This window comes from Octopus sinensis, unplaced genomic scaffold, assembly GCF_006345805.1.
Source record: "Octopus sinensis unplaced genomic scaffold, ASM634580v1 Contig02525, whole genome shotgun sequence".
NCBI lineage: Eukaryota > Metazoa > Mollusca > Cephalopoda > Octopoda > Octopodidae > Octopus > Octopus sinensis.
Window position 1 is genome coordinate 1,454 of NW_021825764.1, and position 13,230 is coordinate 14,683.

Sequence of the window (13,230 nt, forward strand, 5' to 3'; positions counted from 1 at the left end):
CGGAGCTCTGGGGTCCACTCGCAAATAATTCTCTAAATAAACATAATTATAAACAGATGCAAAAAAATAAAATATTAGAAAAAAATAAATTTTTCAAACGATATAACTCTAATTTATTGTATAAATATACTTTTTGTTATTTCAACAAGATTTCTTACCAATTAAAAAAGCAATCGTAGTATTTCACCGTCGTTTGGTAGCTAGTTAGTATATTTATGAAATTGCTAATTTTTATCTGGTTAATTTGTAAGGAATATCAATGTATTTTATTAAAAAAATTATGTATAATTTATCCACCAAATCCGTAAATTGTCCTACCTTGACGTTTCAAGGCATTAACAACGTCCATTGCGATAACAGTTTTTCTTTTGGCATGTTCAGTATAGGAAATACAATCACGAACAGTTTGCTCAATAAAAATCTTAAGGACAGAACGTGTCTCCTCGTAAATTTTTCCAGAAATTCTTCGAACACCCCCTCTTCGACATAGTCTTCTTATTGCTGGCTTAGTAATTCCTTGTATATTGTCAATTAATATCTTTCGAAATCGTTTTGCACCACTCTTTCCTCCTTTGCCACCTTTACCACGTCCAGACATTGAAAAATTCTCTAAATGGAAATTTTTTTATTTAATAATTGTCACCGGTTGAGAGTGATTGCAGGCTGAGAACGATCGCGCAAAATCGATTTTGCCGTTAACGCCGTTGATACGCAATATCGATTGCGCCGTAAACGCCGTGCCGTTGCTACGCTAAAACAAAACCTCAAAAATATAGATTATCAAAAAATTAAATTAATATAATCACAAAAATCATCACTTTAGATTTTTTAGTTTAAAAAAGAAAGAAAATTTTAATTTTTTAGAATGGCTGACCTCATTTGAAAATCGAAATTTCAGAACACGTTACATAATTTTTTGTTATGAAGTTCGTTTTATTGACTCGACAGAAAAAATCGGAAATTATAGCATTTCTTAAGGATGGTGAAATGCCAGATGAAGTGACTCAGAATCAGAATGAGTCAAATTTCAGGAGAACGGCATCATTATTCAGATTGTCGGACTCCAAAAATGACATTTTTTACTTCAAAACTTCGGGAATCTTACTACGTACCTTTGCTCTCGAGGAAGTAGAAGAAAAGAAACTTTTTATTGAAAATCTCCATTTAAAAAATGGACATCCAGGTCGAGACAAGCTGCTTTTTCTCCTTAAAGATACTGTTTATGGGTCTTGTCGGAATGAGGTTATGTCAGTCCTCAAATCATGCTGCCAATGTCAGGCGAGAAAGCTTATGAACACCAGACCTGTAATTAAGCCAATAAGAGCCTATAGCGTGAGAGAAAGGTATCACTATTCAGTCTAATGTTAGATATATTTTTGATCTAATCGATTTACGTCATTATGCTCATGAGAACGAAAATTACGCGTGGCTTTTGGTTGGCCTCGATTCATTCTCAAAGTTTTGTTGGACGTCACCGTTATTGTTTAAATCAGCTATGGAAGTGTCTAAAGCAATAAATAAAATAATATTAATGTTTGGAAAACCATTAATTCTTCATACGGACAATGGGAAGGAATTTGTCAACGAAAGGATCTCCCGATTGTGCGATGAGTACAAGATAAAGCACGTGAGAGGTCGTGCAAGGTGCCCTTGGGTGCAGGGGCAGGTGGAAAGACTAAACCAATCTCTGAAATATATGTTGTCCTCCACCTGTTTGTCTGAAAACCTCGATTATAAATGGATTTCGATTATAGACCGGATAACCAGTTCATATAACTCAACGGTGCATTCCACTACGTCGTTTGCACCGTTCAGAATTATGTTTGGAGAAAATGCCGATCAGTCTGCAAACATACACTATAGCGAAGAAGAACTTAATCTCCTATTCGCAGATTTGGATTCATCCAACATGGATGAAAAAGATGACGTAGAGAATTATATGGCTTGGAAATGGTTTACTGTCAGTAGTACAAGGACAAAGGCTGTCCAGTACTCGGATGCGGCGGAAGAAAAAATGCTAAAAAAAACATGTGGAAGAATGACACCTCTTTTTTTAAAATTGGGGAAAAAGTTGTTAGAAGAATTAAAACTGACAAAAATAAAGGGACGCGGAAGCGGTATCTAAACGAGCACCATGATACAAGAATATACAATGTCAAAGGATTTTCACCCACTGGTATGGTGATACTGGAGTCCGAAGATGGCAGAGAAATACAAGAAGATAGCAGAGACCTGGCAAGTTTAGAAACTAATTAAAACTTTTTTTCTTTATAATAAACTAGCTCAGCAGTTCGCTTCGCTCACTGCGAGCTAGCTCCTGCGGAGGCCCTGCTCGCTACGCTCGCAGTTTCCTTAAATAATAATATTAAAATTATGTAGATATATAAATGCGACCTGCTTTGATATAACCTTATTCTAAGGCCTGTGGATAAACGATGTTTGCAGTCCGTCCATCCTTGGCAAATATAAATAAATTTCTCTTCTACCTACCCTTGAGCACCCCACATACAGCTGGCCATGTGAAAAGCACTCGTTCTCTAAAAATAAGCCTACTACCTTTAAAGACTGTCCCTGGGCCTTGTTTATTGTCATAGCAAAACTTATCTTCAGCGGAAATTGTAGTCTCTTAAATCTATCGAGTCGAGGACTTTCTTGTTGTTCATTTAACAAAAACGCAGAAAATAATTTTTTTTAAATTTTTTGGCTTGAAGGTTTTGAGGGACCACATCATGTGAGTCGAGGACTTTCTTGTTGTTCATTTTAACAAAAACGCAGAAAATAATTTTTTTTAATTTTTGGCTTGAAGGTTTTGGGGGACCACATCATGTGAGTCGAGGACTTTCTTGTTGTTTATTTTAACAAAAACGCAGAAAATAATTTTTTTAATTTTTTGGCTTGAAAGTTTTGGGGGACCACATCATGTGAGTCGAGGACTTTCTTGTTGTTCATTTAACAAAAACGCAGAAAATAATTTTTTTTAAATTTTTTGGCTTGAAGGTTTTGAGGGACCACATCATGTGAGTCGAGGACTTTCTTGTTGTTCATTTTAACAAAAACGCAGAAAATAATTTTTTTTAATTTTTTGGCTTGAAGGTTTTGGGGGACCACATCATGTGAGTCGAGGACTTTCTTGTTGTTTATTTTAACAAAAACGCAGAAAATAATTTTTTTAATTTTTTGGCTTGAAAGTTTTGGGGGACCACATCATGTGAGTCGAGGACTTTCTTGTTGTTCATTTTAACCAAAAACGCAGAAAATAATTTTTTTAATTTTTGGCTTGAAGGTTTTGGGGGACCACATCATGTGAGTCGAGGACTTTCTTGTTGTTCATTTTAACAAAAACGCAGAAAATAATTTTTTTAATTTTTGGCTTGAAGGTTTTGGGGGACCACATCATGTGAGTTGAGGACTTTCTTGTTGTTCATTTTAACAAAAACGCAGAAAATAATTTTTTTAATTTTTTGGCTTGAAGGTTTTGGGGGACCACATCATGTGAGTCGAGGACTTTCTTGTTGTTCATTTAACAAAACGCAGAAAATTGACTTGAAGGTTTTGGGGGACCTCATCATCGAGGATATTCTTTCTTATTAAAATTTTTTGACAGGAAGGTTCTTAGAGGATATCAACCTTTTATTGTGCCTCATTATCGAATAACTACAAAAGGGAAGGTTTTGACAATTTGATCTGGTTTGTAACAATTTGAATGTGGGTGTGCACAGACAGACAGACAGACACACAGACAGACAGACAGACAGACACACACCATACCATTTTATTATTAAGATTTTTCTTAATATCTTGGCTTTCTGATCTCTGATTTGTCAGTCATTTAGTTTCTCCCCCATTGCTTACAGAATGACAAATTAGGCTTCGCCATTCGCGAGGCTGGCCGGGTGTCTCGTGAGGCCTTTAATTAACTTAGCTATCTTTAATTTCTTTCTTGTTAATGAACATTAAAAAATTAAACAAAAAAAATAATAGATTAAGTGAAGATTTTTAGTAACAGAAAAGCATACTTTTTTGATTGGAAAATGTATCAAAACATTTCTTTGAAATGTATTCTGTTAAAAAGTATAACGATTCTTACTATATAATACTTAATTTAGTAATTATTTGTCATTCTTTAAGCAAGTCTATGAGATATATACATTTTGTTGTTTGAATTATTTAAGAGTAGCTCAAACAAAACGACGCGCTTGTTTTTTTGTCCAAAGGGCAGAAATTAGAGTTTATTAGGTTTAAAAACTTAATGACTTGTATTTAAATTTGTCGCTCGCTGCCGTTAACTACCGGTGTTACGGCACTTGAGGCAAAATCGATTTTGCGCGATCGTTCTCAGCCTGGTATCATTCACAACCGGTGACATTTCTTACCAATTAAAAAAGCAATCGTAGTATTTCACCGTCGTTTGGTAGCTAGTTAGTATATTTATGAAATTGCTAATTTTTATCTGGTTAATTTGTAAGGAATATCAATGTATTTTATTAAAAAAATTATGTATAATTTATCCACCAAATCCGTAAATTGTCCTACCTTGACGTTTCAAGGCATTAACAACGTCCATTGCGATAACAGTTTTTCTTTTGGCATGTTCAGTATAGGAAATACAATCACGAACAGTTTGCTCAATAAAAATCTTAAGGACAGAACGTGTCTCCTCGTAAATTTTTCCAGAAATTCTTCGAACACCCCCTCTTCGACATAGTCTTCTTATTGCTGGCTTAGTAATTCCTTGTATATTGTCAATTAATATCTTTCGAAATCGTTTTGCACCACTCTTTCCTCCTTTGCCACCTTTACCACGTCCAGACATTGAAAAATTCTCTAAATGAACACTATTTTCAACCTATGCACAAAAAGTATCATTGCCAAATTTTTTCAAAAGGACCATTCCGAAAAAAATTTTCAACTAAATTTCGGAATGCCATTTTTTTTATTATGTAAATAAAAAATAGTTAGCAGAGTATAATGTCTTCAAGAGGAAAAGGAGGAAAAGTACGGTCAAAGGCTAAAAGCAAATCCGTTCGGGCCGGGTTACAGTTTCCAGTTGGACGAATTCACCGGTGTCTCCGTCATGAAACCCGAATGCGAGTAGGAATTCCTGCCGCAGTATATATGTGCGCAGTATTGGAATATGCTGTGGCTGAAATGCTTGAACTTGCTGGAAATACAGCAGTAAAATGTGGAAAAAGAAGAATTAAACCACGTCACATTGTCGTTGCAATTGGAAATGACGACGAATTAAAAGAATTAACTCAGAAAGCTATTATTTCATCTGGTGGATTTATGATTCGCAAAACTGCAGAAACTCCTAAAACAACTTCCTAACTTTAAATTAATTATTTGAATAATGCACTGTTATTTTGTATATTGTTTTCGAAATACACTAGATCAACCAGTTAAGTTTTTTTAACGAATTTCAAAAAATTTCAAACACAATCAACGAATAAACATTTAGAAGTAATTATAGATAAAATATCGCAATACTGTGTTATTTTATCATTGGCGAAATATTTTTTTAGTCCAATATAATTTATTTACTTAGGCTAAATTATCCCAAAAAATAGTAAATATATACAGTGAACAAAAATAAAAACTGAAAAAGCATTTTCTCATGAATTTACTATGAAACAATATTTAAAAAATAACTTCTATTGATTTAAAAAAATTAAATAAAGTTTTGCTTTATTTTTGTCTAAAAAATATTATATTTATACAGTTTTCCATTCATTCATAATTCAGAACCAAAAAATGAACAAATTTATTTAATATCTATTATGTCCTCCATTAGCTCTAATTACATCTAGTATTCGGCCTGGCATGCTATTAATAAGACTTTTTGCGTATTCTATTTTGAGTTAATTCCAAATGGATGATATTTTTGCAAATAAATGTTCCTTTTTCAAAAATTCTCTTCCTTTGATTTTTTTTTAATAAAGGCCCAAACATTCTCTATAGGGTTTAAATCTGGGCTTTGTGTTGGCCATAGTAGTAATTCGATATTATTTACTTGAAAAAAGCTCTTTGCTATTGCCGAAGTATGTTTCAGATCATTGTCTTGTTGGAAAGTAGGATCTTTATGTTCGATTTTGTTCAGAAATGAGATCATATTATTCGTTAATATGTTAACATACTAAGCTCCACCAATCTTCTCTTTTATCAAAACCAAATTAATGAATCCAATATTGATTATGGCATGATAGTTCATGATAGTTCCTTTACCGAATTTTTGTTTTTGTAAGATTGCTTGTTAAATATTTTTCCTTGCGATTTCTCCATACTAAAGTTCTTACATCACTATTTTACATATTAAATTTACTTTCATCACACTTAAAATACTCGCTCCCGAAATATTTTGAGAGCATATTGCATGTTTGGCATAGCTTTAATCATTGAAGTTTAGGGTTTTTGGTAAGAAGTGGTCTTTTCGTGGGCGGATATGCATTCAGACCAATTTTTTCGTGGTATTTCTTATTGTTTGAGCTGTTACTGATTTCCCTTTTTTTGTAAATGTTTTAGTAAATAAAAACAGTTGAAATTGACATCCACTTTTCAAGCCTCTTTAATTTAAAATATTTTTGACGATTGAGCAATGAATGGTCAACCAGACCCAACTTTTTTGTCCGTCAAGCACTTATTTGAATAGCTTTTGATAATTTGCAATATCGTGCCAAGCATACTTTTTCGTGATATCTTGTATTCTCTGTATGTTTTTCCAGATTTATACATGCCAATTATTCTGCCTTTTTCTTCAAATGTTCAATGATTGGCTATGTAGAGAGGTTACAAATGATTGAATTTGAACGAATTTTAAAAAATAAAACCTTTTTTTTGATATATATAAGTAATTTAAATTTGTTCAGTATTTTTTTGGTTTTAAATTTTCGATATCATAAAAACGGGCATAAATATATATTTATTAAAAAAAACTAAAAAAATGTAAAATACTTTAATCTATGTTAAAAATAAATTTGAGACATATTTGCAATATTGTCCAATTGTAAATTTATAAGAAAAAGCATGTTCAGTTTTTATTTTTGTTCACTATAGCTTGTTCATGGTTATAGGTTTTTGTTTGTTTTCCTGCTATATATTAATTATCCAACAAATCCGTATTAAACAATTTTTAATTATATATTTTCTAAAATACACAACTAGTATCCTCTTTTTATCTAAACGAGGTGCAACATTACATTTTCTACAAACTTCAACAAAAAATTTAAAAATTGTCTCAGAATTATCCAAACAATAAATCATTTTTTATTTAAAATACAAATTATGTTTTTTCACCTCGAATTCTTCTCGATAAATGCATATCGTTTGGCATTATAGTTACTCTTTTTCCATGAATTGCGCACAAATTACTATCTTCAAAAATTCCAACTAGGTAACTCTCTGCCGCTTCTTGGAGAGCGACAATCGCTGACGATTGAAAACGCAAATCAGTTTTGATAAACTGAGCGGTTTCTCTCACGAGTCTCTGGAATGGAAGTTTTCGTAGTAACAAATCAGTGCTCTTTTGATATCGTCTAATTTCTCGCATTGCAACAACTCCAGGTCGAAATCGATGAGGTTTCTTTACCCCTCCAAATTGTGAAACAGACTTGCGAGCAGATTTTGCAGACAATTGTTTCCTTGGAACTTTTGCTCCAGTAGATTTTCGAGCAGTTTGTTTAGTTCTAGCCATATTTTTTTTATTTCAGACCTAGTTATTTTTGTATTATATAGTTAAACAACATTATTCCGAATTTTTTCGAGAAAAAGTATCATTCCGAAAATTTTTTGCTCATCATTTTTAAAATTAAAAAATTAAATATTTTTAAAATAATATTTATCAGCACCAACAAAATATTGTAACTAATGCTAAATTGATGAATTTTTCGAGATTACAGACTAAATTACTAGTGAACTAATTAAAGAAAAAACAGAGAACGATCAGATCCCGTCAAAAGAATAGCTTGCGTGTTGCCGCGCATGATTGTACCAGAGATCCTCTGTCTTAGCCAAGAAGATTCGCTTGCATCCATGTTTCTCCGAGCGATAAGGAGGCAGACGTGTTTTAAGAACTTGGATGTTTGCGGGACAAAGGCTGCGGAGATCTCGAATGCCAAAGGGACAATTACTAGTTGGATTTGGATTGTTGAAATAGTTATTTAAAGAACAAATGAATAAAACAAATATTTTTAAAGTGTTATTTTGTATTCGTGTACTTAGTAACTGCCTTTGCACCTTCTGTAATAGCATGTTTTGCCAATTCACCCGGAAGAATCAGACGAACTGCAGTCTGTATTTCACGTGAGGTAATGGTAGCCTTCGAATTTTGATAGACTAGATTTGAAGCCTCGGTTTTTATTTTGTCATAAACATCAAATGTAAAACTGTCCATAGCCATCATAGCCTTCTTTGACATCCCAAGTTGATTATGTACTGTCTTTAAAATTTTCATAAGATATATCGAAAAAGTTTTCCTTTTCTTTTTTTTCTTTGTAGCAACAGAAACATTTTCTTTTTATAGGAGCTCTTTTTTGTCCCTTTGTGCTAACTTTAGGTGCCATTATCCACAAAATTTGCAAGTTTTGGAGTGAAAAATCTCATATAATAAAAAAGTATCATTCCGAAATTTTGTTGAGTAATTCAAAAAAAGTATAATTCCAAAATTTTTGAAGTTGACGGGATGACCCTTTTCCCATTGAGAGAGGAAAAGGCCTCGTATGGCATGCAAGCTGCTGGGATACTTCTCTGTTTCACATCTAACCTCGTGTGCTCTGGAGGCTAAATCAGCTGCTAAAAAGCCTGAAGATTTAAAGCTTTCCAAATATTCTGCCCTTTTGGAATAAAATATCAAGAGGAATTCTGCAAGGGGACTCTTTGTCTCCACAGCTATTTGTTTTGGTGATGGATACTTTGAGTAGGATGTATTGATGTTTTATGAAGATTTAAAGCTTTCCAAATATTCTGCCCTTTTGGAATAAAATATCAAGAGGAATTCTGCAAGGGGACTCTTTGTCTCCACAGCTATTTGTTTTGGTGATGGATACTTTGAGTAGGATGTATTGATGTTTTAGTTATTATAACACATTCCGTGGGAACATAAACAAAGTTATAATCCCACACGTGTCACAAGCGAAACAATCTTCTGGACCATCCTTGTCCATGCCCTTCTGTGCGGGCGAGATCCCGTAAAGATTCTAGGTCGTCCCAGTTTTTGAAACTTTTGTCATGAAGTTTGAGATCCCTTTCAAGAACTGTCGGAAGAGTGGATCTAGGTCTTCCACGATATTTGTCTCCATGTTCGGAGAAATAATCGTCCATTGCCCGATTGGCCGGAGCTCTGGGGTCCACTCGCAAATAATTCTCTAAATAAACATAATTATAAACAGATGCAAAAAAATAAAATATTAGAAAAAAATAAATTTTTCAAACGATATAACTCTAATTATTGTATAAATATACTTTTTTTTATTTCAACAAGATTTCTTACCAATTAAAAAAGCAATCGTAGTATTTCACCGTCGTTTGGTAGCTAGTTAGTATATTTATGAAATTGCTAATTTTTATCTGTTAATTTGTAAGGAATATCAATGTATTTTATTAAAAAAATTATGTATAATTTATCCACCAAATCCGTAAATTGTCCTACCTTGACGTTTCAAGGCATTAACAACGTCCATTGCGATAACAGTTTTTCTTTTGGCATGTTCAGTATAGGAAATACAATCACGAACAGTTTTGCTCAATAAAAATCTTAAGGACAGAACGTGTCTCCTCGTAAATTTTTCCAGAAATTCTTCGAACACCCCCTCTTCGACATAGTCTTCTTATTGCTGGCTTAGTAATTCCTTGTATATTGTCAATTAATATCTTTCGAAATCGTTTTGCACCACTCTTTCCTCCTTTGCCACCTTTACCACGTCCAACATTGAAAAATTCTCTAAATGAACACTATTTTCAACCTATGCACAAAAAGTATCATTGCCAAATTTTTTCAAAAGGACCATTCCGAAAAAAATTTTCAACTAAATTTCGGAATGCCATTTTTTTTTATATGTAAATAAAAAATAGTTAGCAGAGTATAATGTCTTCAAGAGGAAAAGGAGGAAAAGTACGGTCAAAGGCTAAAAGCAAATCCGTTCGGGCCGGGTTACAGTTTCCAGTTGGACGAATTCACCGGTGTCTCCGTCATGAAACCCGAATGCGAGTAGGAATTCCTGCCGCAGTATATATGTGCGCAGTATTGGAATATGCTGTGGCTGAAATGCTTGAACTTGCTGGAAATACAGCAGTAAAATGTGGAAAAAGAAGAATTAAACCACGTCACATTGTCGTTGCAATTGGAAATGACGACGAATTAAAAGAATTAACTCAGAAAGCTATTATTTCATCTGGTGGATTTATGATTCGCAAAACTGCAGAAACTCCTAAAACAACTTCCTAACTTTAAATTAATTATTTGAATAATGCACTGTTATTTTGTAATATTGTTTTCGAAATACACTAGATCAACCAGTTAAGTTTTTTTAACGAATTTCAAAAAAATTTCAAACACAATCAACGAATAAACATTTAGAAGTAATTATAGATAAAATATCGCAATACTGTGTTATTTTATCATTGGCGAAATATTTTTTTAGTCCAATATAATTTATTTACTTAGGCTAAATTATCCCAAAAAATATAAATATATATACAGTGAACAAAAATAAAAACTGAAAAAGCATTTTCTCATGAATTTACTATGAAACAATATTTAAAAAATAACTTCTATGATTTAAAAAAATTAAATAAAGTTTTGCTTTATTTTTGTCTAAAAAATATTATATTTATACAGTTTTCCATTCATTCATAATTCAGAACCCAAAAAATGAACAAATTTATTTAATATCTATTATGTCCTCCATTAGCTCTAATTACATCTAGTATTCGGCCTGGCATGCTATTAATAAGACTTTTTGCGTATTCTATTTTGAGTTAATTCCAAATGGATGATATTTTTGCAAATAAATGTTCCTTTTTCAAAAATTCTCTTCCTTTGATTTTTTCTTAATAAAGGCCCAAACATTCTCTATAGGGTTTAAATCTGGGCTTTGTGTTGGCCATAGTAGTAATTCGATATTATTTACTTGAAAAAAGCTCTTTGCTATTGCCGAAGTATGTTTCAGATCATTGTCTTGTGGGAACTAGGATCTTTATGTTCGATTTTGTTCAGAAATGAGATCATATTATTCGTTAATATATTAACATACAAAGCTCCACCAATCTTCTCTTTTATCAAAACCAAATTAATGAATCCAATATTGATTATGGCATGATAGTTCATGATAGTCCTTTACCGAATTTATGTTTTTTGTAAGATTGCTTGTTAAATATTTTTCCTTGCGATTTCTCCATACTAAAGTTCTTACATCACTATTTTACATATTAAATTTACTTTCATCACTTAAAATAACTCGCTCCCGAAATATTTTGAGAGCATATTGCATGTTTGGCATAGCTTTAATCATTGAAGTTTAGGGTTTTTGGTAAGAAGTGGTCTTTTCGTGGGCGGATATGCATTCAGACCAATTTTTTCGTGGTATTTCTTATTGTTTGAGCTGTTACTGATTTCCCTTTTTTTCTGTAAATGTTTTAGTAAATTAAAAACAGTTGAAATTGACATCCACTTTTCAAGCCTCTTTAATTTAAAATATTTTTGACGATTGAGCAATGAATGGTCAACCAGACCCAACTTTTTTGTCCGTCAAGCACTTATTTGAATAGCTTTTGATAATTTGCAATATCGTGCCAAGCATACTTTTTCGTGATATCTTGTATTTCTCTGTATGTTTTTCCAGATTTATACATGCCAATTATTCTGCCTTTTTCTTCAAATGTTCAATGATTGGCTATGTAGAGAGGTTACAAATGATTGAATTTGAACGAATTTTAAAAAATAAAACCTTTTTTTGATATATATAAGTAATTTAAATTTGTTCAGTATTTTTTTGGTTTTAAATTTTCGATATCATAAAAACGGGCATAAATATATATTTATTAAAAAAACTAAAAAAATGTAAAATACTTTAATCTATGTTAAAAATAAATTTGAGACATATTTGCAATATTGTCCAATTGTAAATTTATAAGAAAAAGCATGTTCAGTTTTTATTTTTGTTCACTATAGCTTGTTCATGGTTATAGGTTTTTGTTTGTTTTCCTGCTATATATTAATTATCCAACAAATCCGTATTAAACAATTTTTAATTATATATTTTCTAAAATACACAACTAGTATCCTCTTTTTATCTAAACGAGGTGCAACATTACATTTTCTACAAACTTCAACAAAAAATTTAAAAATTGTCTCAGAATTATCCAAACATAAATCATTTTTTATTTAAAATACAAATTATGTTTTTTCACCTCGAATTCTTCTCGATAAATGCATATCGTTTGGCATTATAGTTACTCTTTTTCATGAATTGCGCACAAATTACTATCTTCAAAAATTCCAACTAGGTAACTCTCTGCCGCTTCTTGGAGAGCGACAATCGCTGACGATTGAAAACGCAAATCAGTTTTGATAAACTGAGCGGTTTCTCTCACGAGTCTCTGGAATGGAAGTTTTCGTAGTAACAAATCAGTGCTCTTTTGATATCGTCTAATTTCTCGCATTGCAACAACTCCAGGTCGAAATCGATGAGGTTTCTTTACCCCTCCAAATTGTGAAACAGACTTGCGAGCAGATTTTGCAGACAATTGTTTCCTTGGAACTTTTGCTCCAGTAGATTTTCGAGCAGTTTGTTTAGTTCTAGCCATATTTTTTTTATTTCAGACGAACGAACGAACGAAGAATTTTATTGTAAGAAAGAAGAGCGAGACAGAAAATTAGTGCGGAAAGTAATTTTGACGAGACGATTGCTTTGGGCATTCGAGCTCTTCCATGGTTCGTCCGCTTTGTCTGTCTATGAGCAGGGACACCTGCTATTCTCCACGATCGATGAATAGGTCAGTTACTTTAGAGCGTTTCCGAAAAGTTCGGATAGAAGCCTCGATGGCCTGCCGTAGCTCTGGAGACTTGCTCTCCGCCCAGCTTGGGACAGGCGCCCATGGATTTAGCATATAGGCTAGTTTTAGAGCGTATCTCCGTATTTTTTTGCATTTTCGCAGAATTTTCTCATATTGTTTCGAGTAGAACCAAGCTTCCATACCATACAGTAGGCTGGGCAAGATTGTTGCATGGTATACAAATAG

At 32.7% G+C, this 13,230-nt stretch overlaps 6 protein-coding genes across 6 annotated transcripts; 2 read left to right on the forward strand and 4 right to left on the reverse strand.

Annotated features, from left to right (window-relative positions):
* Positions 1-251: 251 nt before the first annotated feature.
* On the reverse strand, positions 252-598 carry LOC115227267 (histone H4-like). Its single transcript, XM_029798150.1, has one exon. The coding sequence runs from the start codon at positions 596-598 to the stop codon at positions 290-292; it is 309 nt and encodes a 102-aa protein (XP_029654010.1). The 3' UTR covers positions 252-289.
* A 3,868-nt stretch (positions 599-4,466) lies between these two features.
* Positions 4,467-4,813, reverse strand: LOC115227273 (histone H4-like). The gene has a single exon (XM_029798155.1). The coding sequence runs from the start codon at positions 4,811-4,813 to the stop codon at positions 4,505-4,507; it is 309 nt and encodes a 102-aa protein (XP_029654015.1). The 3' UTR covers positions 4,467-4,504.
* Positions 4,814-4,968: 155 nt separating this feature from the next.
* On the forward strand, positions 4,969-5,348 carry LOC115227271 (histone H2A-beta, sperm-like). Its single transcript, XM_029798153.1, has one exon. It carries the CDS (start codon positions 4,969-4,971, stop codon positions 5,326-5,328), a length of 360 nt encoding a protein of 119 aa, XP_029654013.1. The 3' UTR covers positions 5,329-5,348.
* A 1,928-nt stretch (positions 5,349-7,276) lies between these two features.
* On the reverse strand, positions 7,277-7,689 carry LOC115227268 (histone H3.2-like). The gene has a single exon (XM_029798151.2). The coding sequence runs from the start codon at positions 7,685-7,687 to the stop codon at positions 7,277-7,279; it is 411 nt and encodes a 136-aa protein (XP_029654011.1). The 5' UTR covers positions 7,688-7,689.
* Positions 7,690-10,075: 2,386 nt separating this feature from the next.
* LOC115227269 (histone H2A-beta, sperm-like) lies at positions 10,076-10,472 on the forward strand. Its single transcript, XM_029798152.2, has one exon. The coding sequence runs from the start codon at positions 10,076-10,078 to the stop codon at positions 10,433-10,435; it is 360 nt and encodes a 119-aa protein (XP_029654012.1). The 3' UTR covers positions 10,436-10,472.
* A 1,969-nt stretch (positions 10,473-12,441) lies between these two features.
* Positions 12,442-12,797, reverse strand: LOC115227272 (histone H3.2-like). Its single transcript, XM_029798154.2, has one exon. It carries the CDS (start codon positions 12,793-12,795, stop codon positions 12,442-12,444), a length of 354 nt encoding a protein of 117 aa, XP_029654014.1. The 5' UTR covers positions 12,796-12,797.
* Positions 12,798-13,230: the final 433 nt, after the last annotated feature.